This window comes from Ranitomeya imitator, chromosome 4, assembly GCF_032444005.1.
Source record: "Ranitomeya imitator isolate aRanImi1 chromosome 4, aRanImi1.pri, whole genome shotgun sequence".
In the NCBI taxonomy this organism is placed as follows: domain Eukaryota; kingdom Metazoa; phylum Chordata; class Amphibia; order Anura; family Dendrobatidae; genus Ranitomeya; species Ranitomeya imitator.
The window spans coordinates 385,392,006-385,418,650 of NC_091285.1; the positions used below are offsets into that span (position 1 = coordinate 385,392,006).

The following is a 26,645-nucleotide window of genomic DNA, read 5'->3' on the forward strand; positions in this document are numbered from 1 at the left end:
GGACTTGCTTTTGTTGTGGATTGAGTTGAAGCTTTTATTGGGAACATTGTACATAACATTTTGGATTACATTTATCCTGTGCTCTATGCTTAGCACTTACATCGGGGTTTCCATCAAAATCTCTGAATGTCATTCAGCCTTAAAAGACAGACTCCACCGGATCATAGGCCAGACTGCATCCACAGTGTCTCCATTGGCCTGATTACAAGGAATCTTCTGCCGGGGGTTCTATCTGAATTAAGTTTTTCAGAGATTTACAAAGAAACCCCGATGTAAGCGCTCAGCACAGAACACAAGATAAATGTGCGCGAGCCTTACTGTGCGATCTTTGGGAGTCAGAATGAACAAATCAACAGCAGGTGAAGAATTTGTTTTATTTATTCTATTATGCCGTTCACCAGAGAGTATAAGTGATTAGACCAATTCATTCTTTGGGTTGGTGTGATTACAGCAATAGCAGATTTATATTGTTTTTTTTTTATGTTTGGCTGCTGTCGCACCAAAAAATGCTTTTTTATTGCAAAACAAAGTTTTTGCATCGCAATATTTTGAGAGCTATAATTCTAGTATATATCTGCAGACTGTTTTTGAGGAACAAGTTGACATTTATTTTATGGTACCATTTTTGGACACTTTTTATTGTTTTATTTCAATTTTTGGGAGGCAGCAGGAACAAAAAGCAGCAATTCAGGACTTTTTAAAAAAAAAAAATGCCGTTCACCCTTTAGTAAAATTAATCAGGTAGCTTTATTCTCATGTAAGTATGAATACAACGATACCACAAATATATATTTTTTATGCTCTTCCGTATGTACACAAACTATTTTTATTTAAAAAATAATTATTTTTGCATCGCAAAATGAGAGCTATAGTTTTTTTTATTTTTCCACTGATGGAGCTGTTTATCAGCTTTTTTTTTGAGGGACAAGATGACATTTTCAAGAATACCATTTTTACTTACATTTGACTTTTTGATCGCATTTTGTTCCACTTTTTTCAGCACTATGATGAGAATTCAGCTGTTTGCCACATTTTTTTTTCTGGTGTCAACTGAAGGAGTTAACTAGTGTGACTGTTTTATAGATGGGGCTGTACAGACATGGCAATACCAAATATGTGTAATTTAGCTGTTTAGTTTTTTTGAGCAGTGTATATATATTATACTAAAAAAAAAATAAAGGGAACACTTAAACAACAGAATATAACTCCAAATAAATCAAACTTCTGTAAAATCAAACTGTCCACTTAGGAAGCAACACTGTTTGACAATCAATTTTACATGCTGCTGTGCAAATGGAATAGACAACAGATGGAAATTATTGGCAATTATCAAGACACACTCAATAAAGGAGTGGTTCTGCAGGTGGGGACCACAGACCACATCTCAGTACCAATACTTTCTGGCTGATGTTTTGGTCACTTTTGAATGTTGGTTGTGCTTTCACTTTCGTGGTAGCATGAGACGGACTCTACAACCCCCACAGGTGGCTCAGGTAGTGCAACTCATCCAGGATGGCACATCAGTGCAAGCTGTGGCAAGGTTTACTGTGTCTGTCAGCGTAGTGTCCAGAGGATGGAGGCGCTAACAGGAGACAGGCCAGTACACCAGGAGACGTGGAGGGGGCCGTAGGAGGACAACAACCCAGCAGCAGGACCGCTACCTCAAACTTTGTGCAAGGAGGAACAGGAGGAGCATTGCGAGAGCCCTGCAAAATGACCTCCAGCAGGCCACAAATGTGCGTGCGTCTGCACAAACAGTTAGAAACCGACTCCATGAGGATGGTCTGAGTGCCCAAAGTCCACAGATGGGGGTTGTGCCAGCCTAACACTGTGCAGGACGCTTAGCATTTGCCACAGAACACCAGGATTGGCAAATTTGCCACTGGCGCCCTGTGCTCTTCACAGATGACAGCAGGTTCACACTCAGCACATGTGACAGAGTCTGGAGACGCCGTAGAGAGCGATCTGCTGTCTGCAACATCCTTCAGCATGACCGGTTTGGCAGTGGGCCAGTAATGGTGTGGGGTGGCATTTCATTGGAGGGCCGCACAGCCCCCCATGTGCTCACCAGAGGTAGCCTGACTGCCATTAGGTATTGAGATGAGATCCTCAGATCCCTTGTGAGACCATATGCTGGTGCGGTTGGCCCTGGGTTCCTCCTAACGCAGAACAGTGCCAGACCTCATGTGGCTGGAGTGTGTCAGCAGTTCCTGCAAGATGAAGGCATTGAAGCTATGGACTGGCCCGCCCGTTCCCCAGACCTGAATCTGAATGAACACATCTGGGACATCATGTCTCACACCATCCACAAACGTCACGTTGCACCACAGGCTGTTCAGGAGTTGGCGGATGCTTTAGTCCAGGTCTGGGAGAAGATCCCTCAGGAGCCCATCCACCGCCTCATCAGGAGCATATAACCAAAGGAAGGGGGAGTACCAACCAAATATAAAATGTAAAATATTTTATTGATAACAATTAAAAGCAAAGTAGTTAAGAATATACACAATACAGGGAAAATGGGAACAAGGCAGAGTGGCCCCAAAGCAATCCATATGTAGGTTAGATTACCAAGTACGTATGCATAAAAAGAATCATATCCAATGAGTGATAAAAATACATGCACCAGCAGGCTCAGGATTCGTAATAATCAATGTAAACACAACACTGTAAAGCGGTCTATATATATATATATATATATACCATATATATATATATATATATATGTATATATATATGTATATGTGTTGGTATAGCTCCTAAAGACATGCAAGTCAATAGTCCCGTGATAGATAGGGGGCATAAGAAGTTTATAAGGTGTGCTTAAATAAACGGCTACACCAAGGAATGAAGACTAATAAAGTGTCAGTGCATTTTGGCTAAAATACCAATATAATATTAGATATAGGTAAAGTGCCAAATGCATGTGCAAATATGGAGTCTATGCACACTGATATAGGACAAAAGAGAGCTATAGGCTGAGTATAAAACACCATATAGATACCTGCTGATGGAAGGATTGCTGTGGGGAGTGGGGAGCAGTTAACCCCTCTGATGCCATTGTCAGTAGTGACAGCGACATAGAGGGGCATCGCGCAGGGACGGGGGCTCCCTGCGCTCTCCCACCAGAACAACGCGATGCGATCGCGTTGTTCTATCTGAAAGGAGTCCCCGGATCCAAAATGGCCATGGAGCTCCTTCTGGGTCCTTCACTGAGGTGGCTTGCTGGCGCCTGCTCAGAGCAAGCGCCGGAAAGCCTCCTGCACTGCCTGTCATATCGCTGATCTGACACAGTGCTATGCAAAGTGTCAGATCAGCAATCTGATGAAATATAGTGATTGAATGTATAAAAAAAATAAATAAAAATCCCCAAATAACGAAAAAAAATAAAATAAATATTTTCCAATAAATCCATTTATGTAAATAAAAAAAAACAATAAAAGTACACATATTTGGTATCGCCGCATCCGTAACGACCCGCTCTATAAAACTATCCCACTAGTTAACCCCTTCAGTGGACACCGCAAAAAAATAAATAAAAACGAGGCAAAAAACAATGCTTTATAATCATACTGCTGAACAAAAAGTGCAATAAAATGTGATCAAAAAGACGGATATAAATAACCATGGTACTGCTGAAAACGTCATCTTGTCCCGCAAAAAAAAAAGCTGCCATACAGCATCATCAGCAGAAAAATAAAAAAGTTATGGTTTTCAGAATAAGGCGATGCAAAACAATTATTTTTTATATAAAATAGTTTTTATTGTGCAAAAGCGCCAAAACATTAAAAAAAATGATATAAATGAGGTATCGCTGTAATCGTACTAACCCGAAGAATAAAGCTGCTTTATCAATTTTACCACACGTGGAACGGTATAAACGCCCCCTAAAAGAAATTTAGGAATTGCTGGTTTTTGTTAATTCTGCCTCCCAAAAATCGGAATAAAAGGCGATCAAAAAATGTCATGTGCCCGAAAATGGTACGAATAAAAACGTCAACTCGACCCGCAAAAAACAAGACCTCACATGACTCTGTGGGCCAAAATATGGATAAATGGATAAATTATAGCTCTCAAAATGCGGTGATACAAAAACTATTTTTTGCAATAAAAAGCGTCTTTTAGTGTGTGATGGCTGCCAGTCAAAAAAATCCGCCAAAACAAAAACGCTATAAAAGTAAATCAAACCCCCCTTCATCACCCCCTTAGTTAGGGGAAAAATTATAAAATTTTAAAACATGTATTTCCATTTTCCCATTAGGGTTAGGGTTGGGGCTAAAGTTAGGGTTGGCGCTAAAGTTAGGGTTAGGGGTAAAGTTAGGGTTACGGTTGGGGATAAAGTTAGGGTTAGGGTTGGGGCTAAAGTTAGGGTTAGGGCTAACATTAGGGTTGGGATTACATTTACGGTTGGGATTAGGGTTAGGGGTGTGGTTAGGGTTATGGCTGGGATTAGGGTTAGGGGTGTGTTTGGATTAGGGTTTCAGTTATAATTGGGGGTTTCCACTGTTTAGGTACACCAGGGGCTCTCCAAACGCGACATGGCATCCGATCTCAATTCGAGCCAATTCTGCGTTGAAAAAGTAAAACAGTGCTCCTTCACTTCCGAGCTCTCCCTTCACCCAAACAGGGGTTTACCCCAACATATGGGGTATCAGCGTACTCAGGAGAAATTGGACAACGACTTTTAGTGTCCAATTTCTCCTGTTACCCTTGGGAAAATACAAAACCGGGGGCTAAAAAATAATTTTTGTGGAAGAAAAATTTTTTTTTTTGTTTCACGGCTCTGTGTTATAAACTGTAGTGAAACACCTGGGGGTTCAAAGTTCTCACAACACATCTAGATAAGTTCCTTGGGAGGTCTAGTTTCCAATATGGGGTCACTTGTGGGGGGTTTCCACTGTTTAGGTACATCAGGGGCTCTGCAAATGCAACGTGACGCCTGCAGACCAATCCATCTAAGTCTGCATTCCAAATGGAGCTCCTTCCCTTCCAAGCTCTGCTGTGCACCCAAACAGTGGTTCCCCCCAACATTTGGGGTATCAGCGAACTCAGGACAAATTGGGTAACAACTTTTGGGGTCCAATTTCTCCTGTTACCCTTGGGGAAAATAAAAAATTTGGGGCGAAAAGATCATTTTTGTGAAAAAAATATGCTTTTTTTTTTACAGCTCTACATTATAAACTTCTGTGAAGCACTTGGGTGTTCAAAGTGCTCACCACACATCTAGATTAGTTCCTTAGGGGGTCTACTTTCCAAAATGGTGTCACTTGTGGGGGGTGCCACTGATTAGGCACATCAGAGGCTATCCAAACGCGACATGGTGTCCGATCTCAATTCCATCAAATTTTGCAGTGAAAGTCAAATGGCGCTCCTTCCCTTCCGAGTTCTGCCATGTGCCCAAACAGTGGTTTACCCCCACATATGGGGTATCGGCGTACTCAGGACAAATTGTACAACGACTATTGTGGTCCAATTTCTCTTGTTACCCTTGGTAAAATAAAACAAATTGGATCTGAAGTAAAAATTTTGTGAAAAAAAGTTAAATGTTCAATTTTCATTCCAAAAATTCCTGTGAAGCACCTGAAGGGTTAATTAACTTTTTGAATGTGGTTTTGAGTACCTTGAGGGGTGCAGTCTTTAGAATGGTGTCACTTTTGGGCATTTTCTGTCGTATAGACCCCTCAAAGTGACTTCGAGTGTGAGGTGGTCCCTAAAAAAATGGTTTTGCAAATGTTGTTGTAAAAATGAGAAATCGCTGGTCAACTTTTAACCCTTAAAACTTCCTAACAAAAAAAAATTATGTTTCCAAAATTGTGCTAATATAAAGCAGACATGTGGGTAATGTTATTTATTAACTATTTTGCATGATATGACTCTCTAATTTAAGGGCATAAAAACTAAAGTTTACAAATTGCAAAATTTTCAAAATTTTTGCCAAATTTCCATTTTTTTAAACAAATAAATGCAAGTCAAATCGAAGAAATTTTACCACTATCATAAAGTACAATATGTCACGAGAGAAAATCTCAGAATCACCAGGATCCGTTGAAGCGTTTCAGAGTTATGACCTCATAAAGTGACAGCGGTCAGAATTGAAAAAAATGGCCTGGTCAGGAACTTGAAAACAGGCTTTGGGGTGAAGGGGTTAATGTGTGTGGAATAAATATATATATATATGTATATATATATATTATATCTACTATATAATTGTCTAAGGGTCACTTGCGTCTTTCGGTCTGTCCTTCTGTCACGGATGTTCATTGGTCGCGGCCTCTGTCTGTCATGGAATCCAAATCGCTGATCGGTCGTGGCAAAATGCCCACGACCAATCAGCAACGGCCACAGTCCGGCGGCAATATGGCCGCTCTTTCCTCCCCGCAGTCAGTGCCCGCTCCATACTCCCCTCTAGTCATCCAGTCAGCCCTTACACAAGGTTAATGCCAGCGTTACCGGAGCACAGTGTAACGCACTCTTGTAACGCAGTTATTAACCCTGTGTGACCAACTTTTTACTATTGATGCTGCGTAAAACGATCTAATATTAAAAATAATAATAATAATTAAAAAAAAAAAAGGTTATTCTCACCCTCCGACGTGCGTGCTGTCCTCAGCAGTGCAAGCGGCAGGTTCCGGTTCCAAAGATGCATCACAGGTCCTGCGCTCATACTAACCCTGGGACCGGAAGCTGCTGCGTGCACTGCACACAGGCGACAAGACTACAAGGGGCCCTCGGAGGGTGAGTATATGTTTCTTTTTTATTTTTTAACCTGTTACATACATGGCTGGGCAATATACTACGTAGCTGGGCAATATACTACGTGACTGGCCAATATACTACGTGACTGGGCAGTATACTACGTGGCTCTGTGCTGTATACTACGTCGCTGTGCAATATACTACGTGGCTTGCAATATACTACGTGGCTGGGCAATATACTACGTGGCTGGGCAATAGACTACGTGGCTGGGCAATATACTACGTGGCTGGGCAATATACTACGTGGCTGGGCAATATACTACGTGGCTGGGCAATATACTACGTGGCTGGGCAATATACTATGTGGGTTGTGCAATATACTACGTGGACATGCATATTCTAGAATACCCGATGCGTTAGAATTGGGCCACCATCTAGTATATATTGCCCAGCCACGTAGTATATTGCACAGCGACGTAGTATACAGCACAGAGCCACGTAGTGTATTGCACAGCGACGTAGTATATTGCCCAGTGACGTAGTATACAGCACAGAGCCACGTAATATATTGCCCAGTCACGTAGTATATTGCCCAGCCACGTAGTATATTGCCCAGCTATGTAGTATACAGCACAGAGCCATGTAGTATATTGCCCAGTGACGTAGTATACAGCACAGAGCCACGTAGTATATTGCCCAGTCACGTAGTATATTGCCCAGCCACGTAGTATATTGCCCAGCCACGTATGTCGCAGGTTAAAAAATAACCATTCTCACCTTCGGATCTGGCGCAGGCGATGAGCGCACAGCTGCCACCATCTTCCGTTTCCAGGATGCAATGCGAAATTACCCACGTGACTTAGCGGTCTCGCGAGGCCGCTAAGTCTTCTGGGCAATTTCGCAATGCATCGCCGGGAACGGAAGATGGCTGCCGTCGCAAGCGGCTCGGCGGACAACGGAGGGTGAGTATAGCAGGTTTTTTGTTTTTTTTTTACTATTTTTAACATTAGATTTTTTACTATTGATGCTGCATTGGCAGCATCAATAGTAAAAAGTTGAGGACACACAGGGTTAATAGCGGCGGTAACGGAGTGCGCTACCCGCGGCATAACGCGGTCCGTTACCGCCGGCATTAACCCTGTGTTAGCGGTGGCTGGCGGGGAGTATGCGGGCCCCGGGCAGTGACTGCGGGGAGTAATAAGCGGCCATTTTCTTCCGGACTGTGCCAGTCGCTGATTGGTCGTGGCTTTTTTTCCGCGACCAATCCTTGGATTTCCTTGACAGACAGAGGCCGCGACCAATGAATATCCGTGACAGACAGAAAGACAGAAGGACAGAAAGACGGAAGTGACTCTTAGACAATTATATAGTAGATATATATATATATATATATATATATATATACACACACACTAGATGGTGGCCCGATTCTAACGCATCGGGTATTCTAGAATATGCATGTCCACGTAGTATATTGTACAGCCCACGTAGTATATTGCCCAGCCACGTAGTATATTGCCCAGTGACGTAGTATATTGCCCAGTGACGTAGTATATTGCCCAGTGACGTAGTATATTGCCCAGTGACGTAGTATATTGCCCAGTCACGTAGTATATTGCCCAGTCACATAGTATATTGCCCAGTCACGTAGTATATTGCCCAGCGACGTAGTATATTGCCCAGACACGTAGTATATTGCCCAGTGGCGTAGTATATTGCCCAGTGACGTAGTATATTGCCCAGCCACGTAGTATATTGCCCAGCCACGTAGTATATTGCCCCGCCACGTAGTATATTGCCCAGTCACGTAGTATATTGCCCAGTCACGTAGTATATTGCCCAGTCATGTAGTATATTGCGCAGCCACGTAGTATATTGGCCAGTTACGTAGTATATTGTCTAGTCACGTAGTATATTGCGCAGCCACGTAGTATATTGCCCAGTCACGTAGTATATTGCCCAGTGACGTAGTATATTGCACAGCAACGTAGTATACAGCACAGAGCCACGTAGTATATTGGCCAGTAACGTAGTATATTGTCCAGTGACGTAGTATATTGCCGAGTCACGTAGTATACAGCACAGAGCCACGTAGTATATTGGCCAGTAACGTAGTATATTGTCCAGTGACGTAGTATATTGCCGAGTCACGCAGCATACAGCACAGAGCCACGTAGTATATTGCCCAGCTACGTAGTATATTGGCCCAGCCATGTTTGTCACAGGTTGAAAAATAAAAAATAAACATATACTCACCTTTCCGAAGGCCCCTTGTAGTGCACGGCAACTTCCGGTCCCAGCGTTGGTATGAGCGCAGGACCTGTGATGACGTCGCGGTCACATGACCGTGACGTCATGGCAGGTCTTTCTAGCGCAGGCGCGCAGGGCCTGTGATGACGTCGCGGTCACATGACCGTGATGTCATGGCAGGTCCTTCTGCCATACCATCCTTGCCACCGGAAAGTGCAGTGGAAGATGGCGGCCGGCGGGAGTGGCTCAGCGGACTACAGAGGGTGAGTATAGCAGGTTTTTTTTTTATTATTATTTTTAACATTACATTTTTTACTATTGATGCCGCATAGGCAGCGTCACTAGTAAAAAGTTGGGGACACACAGAGTTAATAGCGGCAGTAACGGAGTGCGTTACCCGCGGCATAACGCGGTCCGTTACCGCCGGCATTAACCCTGTGTTAGCGGTGACCGGAGGGGACTATGCGGGCGACAGGCACTGACTGCGGGGAGTAAGGGCCGGCCATTTTCTTCCGGACTGTGCCCGTCGCTGGTTGGTTCCGGCAGCCATGACAGGCAGCTGCCGAGACCAATCAGCGAATGAATAACCGTGACAGAAGGACAGACAGACGGAAGTGACCCTTAGACAATTATATAGTAGATAGATATAGATATATATACACACACATATATATATATATATATATGAATAAGCAACTATGTTCGGCAATGTAACACTACTATGACTAGAATCCTTATTTAATACCATATGTTTTGGGTAATCAAAATGGGATTATGGAAATGATCCATGGAGTTAATGAGTCATCATAAAGCAAGCAGGATAGTGTGAATACATGTGAAAATGCTGAGGCAGGGTACAGGTCCTTCTTGTCATCTGTCTTCAGTATGACTAAAATATTATTCATTCAACAGTCATCAGATTTTTGACATCTATGCCAGGGAATTTTTATATATACATGTCAAATGTGCAAGGGGAAAAACATTTCACACTGCGATGCTTAATATTACAGTTTGAGGAATGCAACCTTCAATATCTGACCTGTTTATTATTTATTATTATTTATTTATATAGCACCATTAATTCCATGGTGCTGTACATGAGAATGGGTTACATACAAGTTACAGATATCACTTACAGTAAACAAACTTAAGGTACCGTCCGTCACACATAACGATATAGTTAACGATAGCGTTGCTTTTTGTGACGTAGCAACGATATCGTTAAGGAAATCGTTATGTGTGACAGTGACCAACGATCAGGCCCCTGCTGGGAGATCGTTGGTCGCTGGGGAAAGTCCAGAACTTTATTTTGTCGCTGGATCTCCCGCAGACATCACTGAATCGGCGTGTGTGACGCCGATTCAGCGATGTCTTCACTGGTAACCAGGGTAAACATCGGGTTACTAAGCGCAGGGCCGCGCTTAGTAACCCGATGTTTACCCTGGTTACCAGCGTAAACGTAAAAAAAAAAAACACTACATACTTACGTTCCGTGTCTGTCCCCGGCGCTCTGCTTCCCTGCATTGGCTGTGAGCGCCGGCCGGCCGGAAAGCACAGCGGTGACGTCACCGCTCTGCTTTCCGACTGGCCGGCTCTGACAGTGCAGAGGAAAGCAGAGCGCCGGAGGACAGACACGGAAGGTAAGTATGTAGTGTTTGTTTTTTTTACGTTTACGCTGGTAACCAGGGTAAACATCGGGTTACTAAGCGCGGCCCTGCACTTAGTAACCCGATGTTTACCCTGGTTACCCGGGGACTTCGGCATCGTTGGTCGCTGGAGAGCTGTCTGTGTGACAGCTCTCCAGCGACCAAACAGCGACGCTGCAGCGATCGACATCGTTGTCGGTATCGCTGCAGCGTCGCTTAGTGTGACGGTACCTTAACAATGACAGACTGATACAGAGGGGCGAGGACCCTGCCCTTGCGGGCTTATATTCTACAGGATAATGGGGAAGGAGACAGTAGGTCGAGGGTTCCAGTAGCTCCAATGGTGTTGAGGTGGCCGTGTGGTCTTTAAAGGCTGTAAGCTTCCTTGAAGAGGTGGGTTTTCAGGTTTCTTTTGAAGGATCCAAAAGTAGTGGATAACCGGATGTGTTGGGGCACTGAATTCTAGAGGATGGGTGATATTCGGGAGAAGTCTTGGAGGTGATTGAGTGAAGAGCGAAAAAGCATGGAGGAAAGGAGGAGGTCTTGGGAGGACCGGAGATTACGTGAGGGAAGATATTGAGAGATTAGTGTGGAAATATCAGGAGGAGAAAGGTTATGGATGGTTTTGTAGGTCAGTGTTAGTAATTTAAACTGGATAGCTGGGAAATTGGGAGCCAGTGAAGGGATTTGCAAAGAGGTGAAGCAGGAGTGTAGCGAGTGTAGCTATTTATGACCTGATTGGCTTTCCTCTTTAACCTCCCTCTTCCTGACATGGCCAGTCGCTATAGATGTTCCTCTTTAACCTCTTCCTGACATGGCCAGTCGCTATAGATGTGTGAAGGCTTATTTTTTGCGAGGCGAGGCAACATTTTTGTCGATACTATTTTGGGATAGACATGACATTTTGATCGCTTCTTACAGCATTTTTTACAGTATTGCGGGGCCAAAAAATGCAATTTTGGCATTTTGAAGTTTTTACTGTTTATACCTTTACTAGTGATGAGCGAGTGTACTTGTTGCTCGGGTTTTCCCCGAGCACGCTCGGGTGACCTCCAAGTATTTATGACTGCTCGTAGTTTTCATCACGGCAGCTGAATGATTTACAGCTACAGTAGTAGCCAACCTAAGTACATGTGGGGGTTGCCTGGTTGCTAGGGAATCCCCACATGTAATCAAGCAGGCTAGTAGCTGTAAATCATTCAGCTGCCCCGATGAAAACTAAATCTCCGAGCAGTCATAAATACTCGGAGGTCACCCGAGCCTGCTCGGGGAAAACCCGAGCAACAATTACACTCCCTCATCACTAACCTTTACCGATCTGATTAATTATTTTTATAGATCAAACTTTTCTGGATGCAACAAAGCAAATATCTTAATATCTTTATTTTTGATGGGGAAAAAAAAAAAAGAGGATGGTTTGAACCTTTATTTTTTTTTTCTTCAGATTTTTAAAAAGTGAAAAGGAGTTCTGTGATTTCAGACACAATGATCTTCAACAGAACAACCGGCTATGATAGCAATCCATCGGCGCTCCACGATCCCGTCACTGTGCGCCATTGGGCGAACAGTATCTTGCACCCCCATGCTGGTGCGCTGTTAATTCTGCTGTCAAGAGTTCAATAGCAACAATTAACATGGTAACGGTCTTCTCCATACATGTCACCGACTTGCGCAGTACATGTATGGTGGGGTTAAATTACTATTACGCAATTTGTAAAATGGAAACAAAATTAGGGGTTTTTTGGATTGTAAACCAACATAAAATCTAAAAAAAGATAAAATAAATTTAGAACACATTGAAAATGGAATCTGTCTGCAAGACTTCACCCCCCACACTTCTTACGGTATTTGCTCATGTACCGCTTTCAAACCAGCAATAGTTTTACATGGTCCACCCATCCCTTCATTACTGAGAAATCTGCTTTTGAAAGGGTTTGTATAGGAGGCTGTAGATTTGAAGCCTTGGTCACTCCAGCTCTATTCCCTGCCCAGCTCCGCATCCTCCTGCTTGACTTACGGTTCCTTTGCCTGAAGTCATACAGCATAGAGGCTGTCAGTAAAGCAGGAAAAGTGGGCGTCCATGTGCATATAAGTAGTCTGGTGGGTGAAATCCAGCTGACAGATTCCCATTAATACCTAGTAGAGGTTTTTTGGCTGATAGTAACTATTATAATTGTGCAAGCGTTGTACGTTAAAGGGATCCGGTCAGATGTTTTATGCCTGAATAAGCCGCATGAATAAGAGACCTGCTATCTATATTTTATTTTGAATCAGAGAAAACCTACTTTGATCAGGGAAGAGGGAATAAGGTGACTAATTGGACTAGTCATGAAGGTGGGTTCTGTTGCATTCTTCCCGTTAAACTCTGCCTGACTGACAGGTCTCTCCCTATGTGTCTATAAGGACAGACCATCAGACAATCATAGCTGATTGTGGAATATGTTTCAAAATAAGTTTTTATGGAATATTGCAGTTTCGGGTAAAATATGGATATTTACAGAAATAGTACCGGTCTTTAATTCGTGCTGCCTGTAGTTCAGCCAGCATGTATCATTGGACAGATACCTGTCAAAGGGGTCAATTAGTAGTGAGGCTGGTCTTGGTTTACATTGCTGACAGTCACTGCAGTGGTCAGATAGTGTATGGCTGCATCAATGCTCAGCAATGGAAGCCATGATGCCAAATATTGCATATAAACAAGGCCCAGCACAGTGTATTGCCTGAGAAAAGACTAGGTGAGTACTGTATCTTTTATTTTTTATCATATGTTTGATATCTCCTTTAAGTAACTGCATGATTGGTGAATGTCTGATGTTTCTCTTCTATCCATTACAAGTGAAGTAACAGTGATTTCTGGGTAGTTAGTGAAATCCAGGGTCTGTTTGGACATGCACCAAAATCAACAGTCTAAAATAGTAAAAATCTTGTTAATTAAGTCTTATGATAGGAACTATATTCTGCTAATGGTGCTGAGACAGCAGGCTTGAGCAAACGTAATTTCCCTATAGTGTTAACCCCTATTAATGGAAATATAAAGTTAGTGAATAGAAGCATATTTGGAAATTACGTAAAATGCGATGTTCTAATATAGAATAGTAGAGGTTCAGTAATGATGTTTTACAGTTTGGGGGCTCTACAGAATCTGATCATTTGTCCTCTATTGGCAATGCAGTAAGGCAATGCATGGACACCAGGGTCTCTCCTCAGGTTGATCAAGAGAACATCCACTCATATTTACTTCTCTTAATAGGTCACAAGGAGATGGGTTTTTCCTAGATGAGTTGAATGTTGGCATTTCATAATTTGGCTTTTTAGCTCATCCAGACACATTCAGTGGCATGTAAAAGTGTGGGCAGCTTGGGCAAAATTACGGTTATTGTGAACAGTTAAGCAAGTTGGAAGATTGTGATGCAGTGACCCATGCTGCAGCTAGGGGGCGCTGTATGTGCTCCTCAGGATACGCATGGAGGCGTAACTGTAATGGTGATAATGAGATAGTGACTGGCATTATTGTAAATGGCCAGTATGTGTCGCAGAGGGAGTCTGCTCTGTACGCCAGTAATGTTGTTGTTCTGGGACCTGAAGTCCCACAAGTATTTGGATAGTTCTAAAGGGAGGCTTGCAGGGTTAGTTGGAGAGCTGGGTGGGTCTGACTAACCACACACACACCACCCATCTATGAGAGTGGTTACAACTACATGTGACCATGGTGTGGCCACAAGGGAGAGTGTGTAGGTCCTGGAAGGCTTGTGTGTTGGGAGGTCCTGTGTGTGGACTGGATCCCTGAATAGCACATTGAGAGGCTGTGGACCTGAAGGCTTGTGTGTTGGGATGTCCTGTGTATGGACCAGATCTCTGAATAGCACACTGAGAGGCTGTGGACCTGAAGACTTGTGTGTTGGGAAATTCTGGGAGTAGGATCGGATCCCTCAATAGCGCACTGAGAGTCCTGTGTTGGAAGATCCTGGGAGTAGGACTTCCTGAAGAGGACATGGAAAGGCATGTATGCAGAGTCTGTGATGGCACTGGATTGGGGGAGCTACAGTCCATCTGAGGATCTGGACTGTCAGGTGGCCTGGTGAGCAAGGCATTGTCTGGGACGGTGATCCCAGTTCGGCAGCTTCCCTGGGAGAGAGAGTACTGACAGGAGTCAGCGTGTGGAGCAGAAGCTCCTGGAAGGTAACCCAGAGTTGGGAAATTGTGTGAACTGATGAGGATCAGTAATGAACTGTGTGGTCTCCGACGGTAACTGGACAAAGTGAGGTCCGGCGTGTTTAGAGACTGCGAACCAATGTTGTGTGCGCTATATGAGTAGAGACATTGATACGACATATGGACACCCCCCGGGAACTAGTCAAGGAGGCCTGGCGGGTGTAGTGATTGAACTGTGAGTTAAAGCCGTATATGAAGTATCTAAGTTAAAGCTGCAACTGTTAGGTGTCGAGTTCACGCCGCTGCACAGGGGGAATCTTGAGCCATGTCCGCTGCGGTCTCCCAGTCTCCTCCAGCCACAGTGGAACCTCCTCAGCGGACACGTCGATCCCAGCGTCCGGCTCAAGCTGATACTGTGTGAATGGTTACTGCTGCCTTTCCAGGCTCTGCCTTTGTAGCCAGCACTGATCAGCAGCAAGCAGGCCTTCCTGGGACTAAGTCCTGCTTTTCTCATACTGAGCATGCCCACGGGACGACCTCCCATTGGAGGTCGGGGGTCACATGCTCAAGTCCTGTTCCGGCTGCTATTGGACCATCAGGAAGATCCCGAAACGCTACTGCTATAAAAGGTTTGCATGGCCGCTCGGCCATGCGCTAGTGTAAACTTGCTAATGTGTGTGTGGATGTATGCCTGTCGATGAATGAAAGCTCCGACTCATTCCCACCCCTAGTGTTGTTGCCTGCTCACGAATGGTGGAAGCTACGTAGCGTAAGACAGTGCTACTCTGCACATCCAGGACACAATTCAGCGTCTCTGAGCAGCGACTGCCAGTGCGGCGCCGTGCGCGTTCCTGCCCGTAGATAGGGTGGTTGGTGGCGTCCGCCAGAGCGGCGCTGTACGCATTCTTGTGCAGTAAATTATTAGTCCAGTTCTATCCCTGACACCACAGTAGCGGTGTTGAGAGTAAGAAGTCTAGAGGAACTCTTTCCCCGAGTCTTGGGAGAGAGTTCTGTGACTCTTTACTTGCACTCTCTGTGCGGTATCGCGGTCCTGTGACGCAAAAGGGTTCGCTTCCTTCATACCGGGTGAAGCTAACCAGTGTGTGTATTCTCATTATACCGCCTTCTAGTCTGCCCTTACCGAGCAGCAGGTGTCCTTTCTGCACGGTGGACCCCGGACTGCAAATGCACCTCATATCCTCTCTAATAATTATTTGGTGCGCTCCGCCAGTCCTAACAGCAACTTAATGTCATCTATTGGTGCCTATTGTGTTCCATGAAGTCTATAATGAACTGTGCATGACCCGGTTTATGACTGCATAATAAACCGCATCGACTGTTTAATAGAGGAAATCATGCCTGTGAGACTGAATCCCGTTGCTAAGCGAGTGTCCCTCAACACATGCAGTAAGCTCTATCTTACAAGATGAAATGATCTCCAAAAGATCTAAAGTTAAAGATGACAATAAATATTATTTCTTTTTCATTTTAAAAAATTACAAAAAGGAAAATGAGCAGATGCAAATGTTTGGGCAACCTTGGAGATTGGTGTGCTCAGATAAATTTGACCAAGGTTTTAGACCTCAAAGGGGTTATCCACTACTTTTACATTGATGCCCTTATCTTTAGGATAGGGCATCAATTTCTGATCAGACAGGGGCCGGAACTCGGCACCCCCACTGATAAGCTTTAAATGGTGCCAGCGGCAACCGCTGGCTGGAAGTACTTGTTACTGTACATCCGCCTCCTATTGAATTGGAGGACCCCGGCCGATCAGACATTAATGCCATATCCAAGAAACAGGGCATCAAAGTAGTGGACAACCTCTTTAATTAGTCTGTTGTTCGGGTTATGTATTGTTCACTATCATCACTAGAAAATGTCAGCTATATAAAAACGCAGCCTCCTCTAACCTTATGCCAAAACGCAGCAGCCATGGGTTCCTCTAAGGAGTTGCCTAGCACTCTGAAAATTAAAATGGTGGAGGCCCACAAAGCAGGAGAAGGCTATAAGAAGATAGAAAAACGTTTACAAGCTGCCATTTCCTCAGTTTGAAATGTAATTAAGAAATGATAGTTAACAGAAACAGTAAAGGTCAATATCAGCTCTGGAAGACCAAGCAAAATTTGATCGAGAACTTCTCGTAGGATTGCTAGAGAGGCAAATCAGAACCACTGCTTGATTGCAAAAGACCTTCAGAAAGAATTGGAATTGTGGTACATTGTTCTACTGTTCAGAGACACCTGCACAAATATGACCTTCATGGAAAAGCTATCATAAGAAAAACTCTCCTGCGTCCTCACCATAAAATTCAGCATCAGAAGTATGCAAAAGACCATATAAACAAGCCTGACTCATTTTGGAAACCTGTGGAACTGTTAAAATAGAACGCATTGGCCACAATGGTCAAAGGTATGTGTGGAGAAAAAAGGGCACAGAATTTCAGGAAAATAATATCTCGTCAACCATTAAACATGGGGGTGGATCAATCATACTTTGGGGTTGTGTTGAAGCCAATGGCACGGGGAACATTTTCACAGGTAGAGGGCAAAATGGATTCAATTAAATTTCAACAAATTCTTGTTGCAAACACAAAACCACCTGTAAAAAAAGTGGAAGTTGAGAAGAGGATGGTTTCTACAAATGGATAATAATCCAAAACACAAGTCAAAACGCACAATAGACTACCTCAAAAGGTGCAAGCTGAAGGTTTTACAATGGCCCTAACAGTCCCCTGATCTGAATATCATTGAAAATCCGTGTCTGCACCTCAAAATTACAGTGCATGCAAGACGACCAGGAATCTCTATGTATATGTATATACATATATAAATATAAGTTAAAGATAGCTTACACATGGGTGCACTTACCTATGAGTTTGTTTTCTTTAACAAAGCATCTGAACTCTGCCCCTGGAATGAGTTCACACCACTTTCTGAGAACAAGCTAAAAGAAAGATAAAAAAAAATGACAAAGTGCCAATTACAAGTTTGTTTTTTTACAGCTGACTTTCCCATACACAGGAGCACTCGTTCGGCCAACAGCCATCTCTCCCATATACAGGAGTGCTTGTTCGGTCGAGTGCTCCTGTGTTCTCTGAGAGAAAGTCTCAGGCTGACACTTCGTCTGGAAGTTCATCTCCGTGAGAACAATGTGATCAGCAGCCCGAAATCAGACATGCGCTTTCAACATCTCTCCTGACCATTAGTCATTTGGTGTCACCATACACATTAGTCTGTCAGCTGAACCAGTTGATAACACCAGTCTAAAGTGTATGGAGACCTTTACAAAAAAGTCTGAAAACGTCCGAGAGGCATCAAAGTTGCACCAAGGACAATGTTTTCAGCAGCTTCTGCATACTACCTGGAGGGGGACAGGATGGTATTACTAAATCTCCCTTTTTATGTGTAGTGAGATAGGCTCAGAACTGAATGTGGACAAAGGTAGAAATCTGAAGTTTAGCTATACAGTAGAAGTCACCGCCCTCTATTCTCCATACACCACACAATATATTTTACTGTCCCCCTTTATATAGTCTCAAGTATGCTTCCTTACACAGCGACATACCAGTGTATGTCGGAGGGGCACTTGATTGTCCTATGCTGTGTGCATGGGGAGCTATGAACAGATTGGATGTGTAAGTCATGAAATACTTCTAACGAATACCTCAGATGTCTGATGAGTTGAAAAACTGATGAGATGAGAATAACATATATCGTAAGTCATGAAGGAATTCTTTACCTCATACTGCACGCTTGGATCTGGAGAATCATCTGTACAGTGAAGAAACCTGTAAAAGAGTTCCGCATAAGTGGTCAATATACTAACACATTTAATTTTCACTGCTCAGCAGACACCAGTCATGTATAACGCAGCACTTTCACCTCATGGAATATAAATGGACGTTTACAGAGTAAAACAGAATATCCCACCAGTTGGGCTTTTATGTCCTTTTCCCAGCACTCAGTTTGTCCTGATAAACCCATGAAGCAGTGCCACTCTGCTGGTTAACACTCTGCCATTGCAACAATGAGAATTGACAAAAAGGAAAAGGTGACTTCCAACAATATAAAATAACCACTTTACAGAAAAAAAACAAGTCCGATACTATTGAGCAGCACAATTTATAAGGTAGATTTCACAGTCTAGTTTGGTTTTACGTTACTTTTAACAGTATGTTAAATGTTTGTAAATTGAAGGTCATAAACGAGGCAAGATGGAATCAGACTGTAAATTACAGAAGACGCATGTAAATAACAGTCTGCAGACAGGTTTGATGTATTATACATCTCTTCCATGCCTTTCGCCTATAAATCTCATTCTACTCCACAGCAGACAAACTAATGAGACCAGCGCAAGTTAGTACATATTAAAATGCAGTGCCTAAAATTCATCATGTTCAAGTAACAGTAGCTTTAAATATGGGCAGTAAATAACCGAGAAAAGTATGGTATCAATTTAATAGAGAAGTCACGGTTTAGATGTGCATTGTTGAGACTTAAAGGGGTTATCCCCTGGGACAATTACATGTCTTTTATTATTTATATACTCGCTTATATAGACCCATTAATTTACAGTGAGAGAGAGCCTGGTGTGTCTTCTAGACCTAGAACTTCTGTGTATGTGTTTTAAATGAATTGTGTTTGCCCCTGGGCAACATGCAGTGTATGTAAGGCCTCTTTCACACTTTTGTCTTTCTTTTTCCGTCACAATCTGTCGTTTTGTGAAAAAAACGGATCCAGCAAATGTTTCTGCTGGATCCGTTTTTTTCTCATAGACTTGTATTAGCGATGGATTGTGACGGATTCCACCTGTATGCGGACGACACTCAGATCTACCTCTCTAGCCCAGATGTCACCTCTCTGCTGTCCAGAATCCCGAAGTGTCTGTCAGCCATATCCTCCTTCTTCACCTCTCGCTTCCTAAAACTCAATGTAGACAAAACCGAACTCATCATCTTTCCCCCATCTCAAGTATCCCCCCTACCTGACCTATCTATTATGGTAAATGGCATCACGCTCTCTCCCGCACCTGAAATCCGCTGCCTCGGGGTAACTCTCGACTCTGCCCTGTCCTTCAAACCGCACGTCCAAACTCTTGCCACCTCCTGTCGCCTCCAACTCAAAAATATTGCCAGAATCCGTTCCTTCCTCAGCCCACAATCTACCAAAACTCTTGTGCATGCCCTCATCTTCTCCCGCCTCGACTACTGCAACACCCTCCTCTGTGGCCTCCCTGCTAACTTTCTTGCACCACTCAAGTCTGTCCTCAACTCTGCTGCCCGGCTAATCCACCTCTCTCCTTGCTACTGCCCTGCTTCTCCCCTCTGCAAATCCCTCCACTGGCTCCCCATTCCCCAACGAATCCAGTTCAAACTACTAACACTGATCTACAAAGCCATCCACAACCTGTCCCCTCCCTATATCTCTGAACTAGTCTCCCAATATCTTCCCTCACGTAATCTCCGATCCTCCCAAGACCTCCTACTCTCCTCCACACTTATTCGTTCCTCACACAACCGCCTCCAAGATTTCTCCCGAATGTCCCCCATCCTCTGGAATTCCATGCCTCAACACGTCCGACTACCCACCACCCTCGGCTCCTTCAGACGGAACCTGAAAACCTCTCTCTTCAAGAAAGCCTACAGCCTGTAATAACCATTCTGCCGCCTCACCATCGCCAGAGCTGCCGCCTTGCCATCGCCAGAGCCGCCGCCTCGCCCCTACCTTCTGTCTCTTCCCCACTGTCCCATAGAATGTAAGTCCACAAGGACAGGGTCCTCTCCCCTCTGTACCAGTTTGTCACTGTAAACCTGCTTACTGTAATCGATATCTATAACCCTGTATGTAACCCCTTTCTCATGTACAGCACCATGGAATTAATGGTGCTATATAAATTAATAATAATAATGGCCTTCCGTTTCATGTGTCGTGCACTGGATCCATCGTAAAATCGCTGTCCGTCAGGCAGAGACAACATACAGAGGAACTTTTTTGTGCACATCGGAAAATCACGCAGCAACGGATACTGCACCGTCCGCCATTGGCTATAATGGATGCCTATGGACACAGGATCCGTCACTGTGTGTCAAAAGCAGGAATCCAGCGACGGGTTCCGTCTTTTGAAACTGAGCATGCGCGGAAAAATTTCTAGTCAGGGAAATTCTCTCTCGCTCTCTCTTTTTACTATTGCCTATGCAGCATCAATAGTAACAAGATATACAGGTCCTTCTCAAAAAATTTGCATATAGTGTTAAATTTCATTATTTACCATAATGTAATGATTACAATTAAACTTTCATATATTATAGATTCATTATCCACCAACTGAAATTTGTCAGGTCTTTTATTGTTTTAATACTGATGATTTTGGCATACAACTCCTGATAACCCAAAAAACCTGTGTCAATAAATTAGCATATTTCACCCATCCAATCAAATAAAAGTGTTTTTTAATAACAAACAAAAAAACCAACAAATAATAATGTTCAGTTATGCACTCAATACTTGGTCGGGAATCCTTTGGCAGAAATGACTGCTTCAATGCGGCGTGGCATGGAGGCAATCAGCCTGTGACACTGCTGAGATGTTATGGAGGCCCAGGATGCTTCAATAGCGGCCTTAAGCTCATCCAGAGTGTTGGGTCTTGCGTCTCTCAACTTTCTCTTCACAATATCCCACAGATTCTCTATGGGGTTCAGGTCAGGAGAGTTGGCAGGCCAATTGAGCACAGTAATACCATGGTCAGTAAACCATTTACCAGTGGTTTTGGCACTGTGAGCAGGTGCCAGGTCGTGCTGAAAAATGAAATCTTCATCTCCATAAAGCATTTCAGCCGATGGAAGCATGAAGTGCTCCAAAATCTCCTGATAGCTAGCTGCATTGACCCTGCCCTTGATGAAACACAGTGGACCAACACCAGCAGCTGACATGGCACCCCACACCATCACTGACTGTGGGTACTTGACACTGGACTTCAGGCATTTTGGCATTTCCTTCTCCCCAGTCTTCCTCCAGACTCTGGCACCTTGATTTCCGAATGACATGCAAAATTTGCTTTCATCAGAAAAAAGTACTTGAGACCACTTAGCAACAGTCCAGTGCTGCTTCTCTGTAGCCCAGGTCAGGCGCCTCTGCCGCTGTTTATGGTTCAAAAGTGGCTTTACCTGGGGAATGCGGCACCTGTAGCCCATTTCCTGCACACGCCTGTGCACGGTGGCTCTGGATGTTTCCACACCAGACTCAGTCCACTGCTTCCTCAGGTTCCCCAAGGTCTGGAATCGGTCCTTCTCCACAATCTTCCTCAGGGTCCGGTCTCCTCTTCTCGTTGTACAGCGTTTTCTGCCACATTGTTTCCTTCCAACAGACTTACCATTGAGGTGCCTTGATACAGCACTCTGGGAACAGCCTATTTGTTGAGAAATTTCTTTCTGGGTCTTACCCTCTTGCTTGAGGGTGTCAATGATGGCCTTCTTGACATCTGTCAGGTCGCTAGTCTTAAGGTACCGTCACACTAGACGATATCGCTAGCGATCCGTGACGTTGCAGCGTCCTCGCTAGCGATATCGTCCAGTGTGACAGGCAGCAGCGATCAGGCCCCTGCTGTGCTGTCGCTGGTCGGGGAAGAAAGTCCAGAACTTTATTTGGTCGCTGGACTCCCCGCAGACATCGCTGAATCGGCGTGTGTGACACCGATTCAGCGATGTCTTCACTGGAAACCAGGGTAAACATCGGGTAACTAAGCGCAGGGCCGCGCTTAGTAACCCGATGTTTACCCTGGTTACCATCCTAAAAGTAAAAAAAAACAAACAGTACATACTTACCTACCGCTGTCTGTCCTCCAGCGCTGTGCTCTGCTCTCCTCCTGTACTGGCTGTGAGCGTCGGTCAGCCGGAAAGCAGAGCGGTGATGTCACCGCTCTGCTTTCCGGCCGCTGTGCTCACACAGACAGTACAGGAGGAGTGCAGAGCACAGCGCTGGAGGACAGACGGCTGTAGGTAAGTATGTAGTGTTTGGTTTTTTTTACTTTTAGGATGGTAACCAGGGTAAAAATCGGGTTACTAAGCGCGGCCCTGCGCTTAGTTACCCGATGTTTACCCTGGTTACCAGCATCGTTGGTCGCTGGAGAGCGGTCTGTGTGAAAGCTCTCCAGCGACCAAACAGTGACGCTGCAGCGATCCGGATCGTTGTCGGTATCGCTGCAGCGTCGCTAAAGGTACTGTCACACTAGACGATATCGCTAGCGATCCGTGACGTTGCAGCGTCCTCGCTAGCGATATCGTCCAGTGTGACAGGCAGCAGCGATCAGGCCCCTGCTGGGAGATCGATGGTCGGGGAAGAAAGTCCAGAACTTTATTTCGTCGCTGGACTCCCCGTAGACATCGCTGAATCGGCGTGTGTGACACCGATTCAGCGATGCCTTTGCTGGTAACCAGGGTAAACATCGGGTAACTAAGCGCAGGGCCGCGCTTAGTAACCCGATGTTTACCCTGGTTACCATCCTAAAAGTAAAAAAACAAACACTACATACTTACCTACCGCTGTCTGTCCTCCAGCGCTGTGCTCTGCACTCCTCCTGCTCTGGCTGTGAGCGTCGGTCAGCCTGAAAGCAGAGCGGTGACGTCACCGCTCTGCTTTCTGGCTGCCCGGCGCTCACAGCCAGACCAGAGAAGCAGAGCGCCGAGGACAGACAGCGGAAGGTAAGTATGTAGCGTTTGTTTTTTTACTTTTTAGGATGGTAACCAGGGTAAACATCGGGTTACTAAGCGCGGCCCTGCGCTTAGTTACCCGATGTTTACCCTGGTTACCGGGGACCTTGGGATCGTTGGTCGCTGGAGATCTGTCTGTGTGACAGCTCTCCAGCGACCAAACAGCGACGCTGCAGCGATCCGGATCGTTGTCGGTATCGCTGCAGCGTCGCTATGTGTGACGGTACCTTAAGTGTGACGGTACCTTTACCCATGATGGGGGTTTTGAGTAATGAACCAGGCAGGGAGTTTATAAAAGCCTCAGGTATCTTTTGCATGTGTTTAGAGTTAATTAGTTGATTCAGAAGATTAGGGTAATAGGTCGTTTAGAGAACCTTTTCTTGATATGCTAATTTATTGAGACAGGTTTTTTGGGTTATCAGGAGTTGTATGCCAAAATCATCAGTATTAAAACAATAAAAGACCTGACAAATTTCAGTTGGTGGATAATGAATCTATAATATATGAAAGTTTAATTGTAATCATTACATTATGGTAAATAATGAAATTTAACACTATATGCTAATTTTTTGAGAAGGACCTGTAATGTTAAAAATAATTAAAAAAAAAATCTTGATACTCTCACCTTCCGGCATCCCCCACAGCGTTCCCGATGCTCCCGTTCCCAGTAATGCATTACTGGGAACGGGAGCATCGTGAGCATCACAAGCATCGGGAAGGCAGCGAGGGACGCCGGAAGGTGAGAATATCAAGATTTTTAATTTTTTTTATTTTTAATATTATATCTTTTTACTATTAATGCTGCATAGGCAGCATCAATAGTAAAGAGTTGGTCACACTTGTCAAACATTATGTTTGACAAGTGTGACCAACCTGTCAATCAGTTTTCCAAGCGATGCTACAGATCGCTTGGAAAACGCTACGGATCCGTGAAAAAAACAGATCCAGTGCATCCGTTTTTTTACCATCTGCACAGAATCCGTCTATTCAACATTTTGATGGATTGTGACCGATTGTAAAGTGTGTGTTTAACATGCAGTGTATATGTGTATGTAACACGCAGTATGTGTGTAACAGGTAAAGCATTTGTGAGTGTAACATACAGTCAGATGTTGTCCTTGGTGGGATTTGAATCCAGGACCCCAGTGGTGCAAGGCTACAGTGCTAACCACTGAGCCACCGTACTCACCACAGACCGGCCACAGTCACCACTCACTATTCTGTGAGTGATGGCTGTTAGCACATCCCAGCATGCAGCCGGCTCTACAGTGCATCTGTTCAGAGAGAGCTGTCAAAGTTTCGAGGCCTGCTTATAGTTAGCAGTGACTGTAGCAGCTGTATGAACGCCCCCATAACAAAGAATGCCGGAGGCTTCCAAGTTCATTTTCTCCAGGTAGCCTTAATTTCAATGTGGCCAGGCAGCATTGTAATACTATTTACCGGCAGATACAGTATATCTGCAGATAAATAATTTTCCAAATTAAATATCCCTAGAAGAAAAACACTGTAGATTGTAGTGGACAATGCTTTATGATGAGTTTTCTTAAAGGGATCTTCTTTTAAACACACACACACACACAAAAACCCTGCTCGTGTACTTTAGTTGTGGGAATAGAGAGCCGTGATATGGACTGGACACAAGACATGGACTGGAGGGGCTGACTGACCCAGCACACTTATCTGAATAGCTGGCATATAAATCTACTTCTCTTCTGCAGTCGTCTTGGCTACACATGTTAATACAGCCAAGGTCGACTGTGTTGTTCCAGAAAATTAAGTATTTCTCCCAGTAAATTATTGCAATTACACATGTGTATTGGACCAAACACAAAAAAACAAACAAAGGCAGGCAAATTGGACATAATTTCACCCAAACCCTAAAAATGGTCTGGAAATTTTTTTTGCACCCTCAAATTAATCTTTGGTTGCACACTCTTTGGAATAAACTGCAATCAATCGCTTCCTATAACCATAAACAAGCTTCTAACTAGTGTTGAGCCACCTCCCTAGTGTTCGGGTTCGGTTCGTTGAACAGGGAAGTGTTCGCCGAACTGTTCGTTGAACGTTCGACGAACACCGTCAAACCCCATTGAAACCAATGGCAGGCAAATACAAACACATACAAACACATGGAAAACACATAGAAAACACCTTAAAAGGTGTCCAAAAGCTGACAAACTGCTCAGAAGACACAACAAACATGGAAAAGTCACAACTACATATAGTCATGCGAAAAGAAAAGAGGTGGAGGAGTAAAAGGAGGAGGAGACACAGATATAGGCATGACATGCCCTTCTAAAATCAAGAAAGGCTGGAGTAAAAATCTAAACTCACTATACCAACACCCAGACGTCTTGACAAAAAAATAAAAAAATAAATATCTTTAGGAAGAATGGCGGCGGGTCCATTCAGAACACTTTCCTTAGAAGATGTAGTGGTACCCCCGTTGGGAGTTGTGCCAAAAAATGAACCCAATACATTCAGACTAATCCACCATTTGTCATATCCAAGGGGCAGGTCATTAAACGACAACATCGACGCGGAACCAAGTACAGTACTATGTACTGTACCTCCTTTGACGAGGCAATCAGGTGGGTCAAGAAGATGGTAAGCGGCACCCTAATGGCCAAAACAGACATTGAGGGGGCGTTCCGGTTACTACCTGTGCCTCCGAATAGTGTCCTCCCATTGGGCTGCTTCTGTGAAGGAGCATACTACATAGATCGCTGTTTGCCCATGGGGTGCTCCATATCCTGCTCACTATTTGAGGTGTTCAGTTGCTTCCTCGAATGTGTCGTCATGGACGCTTGTAAGGCGGCACATATTATCCATTACCTCGACGACTTCTTATGCCTGGGCCCAAAAGATTCGCCACAGTGTGAAAAGGAGAGAGCTGGAGGGAGAGTGGACACCCCAGAGCCGAGGGGTTAGATTGAGAAAGAAAGAAGGCGGTGTAGCTTGCTTCATGGGTGGGGTACTCTGCTGAGTAGCAGAACTTGCTACTAGGCCCAAAAGGATTTCCTGGGCCAGATACCGTTAACAAATAGTACTTAGGTAAACAGGCGGTGTAGCTTGCTTCATGGGTGGGGTACGCTGCTGAGTTGCACAAAATTCTACTAGGCCCAAAAGGATTTCCTGGGCCAGATGCCATTAAAAAAATAGTACTTAGGTAAACAGGCGGTGTAGCTTGCTTCATGG

General features: G+C 44.3%; 1 protein-coding gene across 1 annotated transcript in view; it reads right to left on the minus strand.

The window, feature by feature from the left end:
- Positions 1-26,645, minus strand: part of CDC123 (cell division cycle 123) — a 142,955-nt gene that overhangs the window by 25,340 nt on the left and 90,970 nt on the right. The window contains exons 7-8 of the mRNA XM_069765214.1: positions 18,482-18,530; positions 17,611-17,686 (exon numbers count right to left, since the gene is read on the minus strand). Of these exons, the coding sequence (XP_069621315.1) occupies positions 17,611-17,686; positions 18,482-18,530 (125 nt within the window). The remainder of the gene's footprint in view (positions 1-17,610; positions 17,687-18,481; positions 18,531-26,645) is intronic.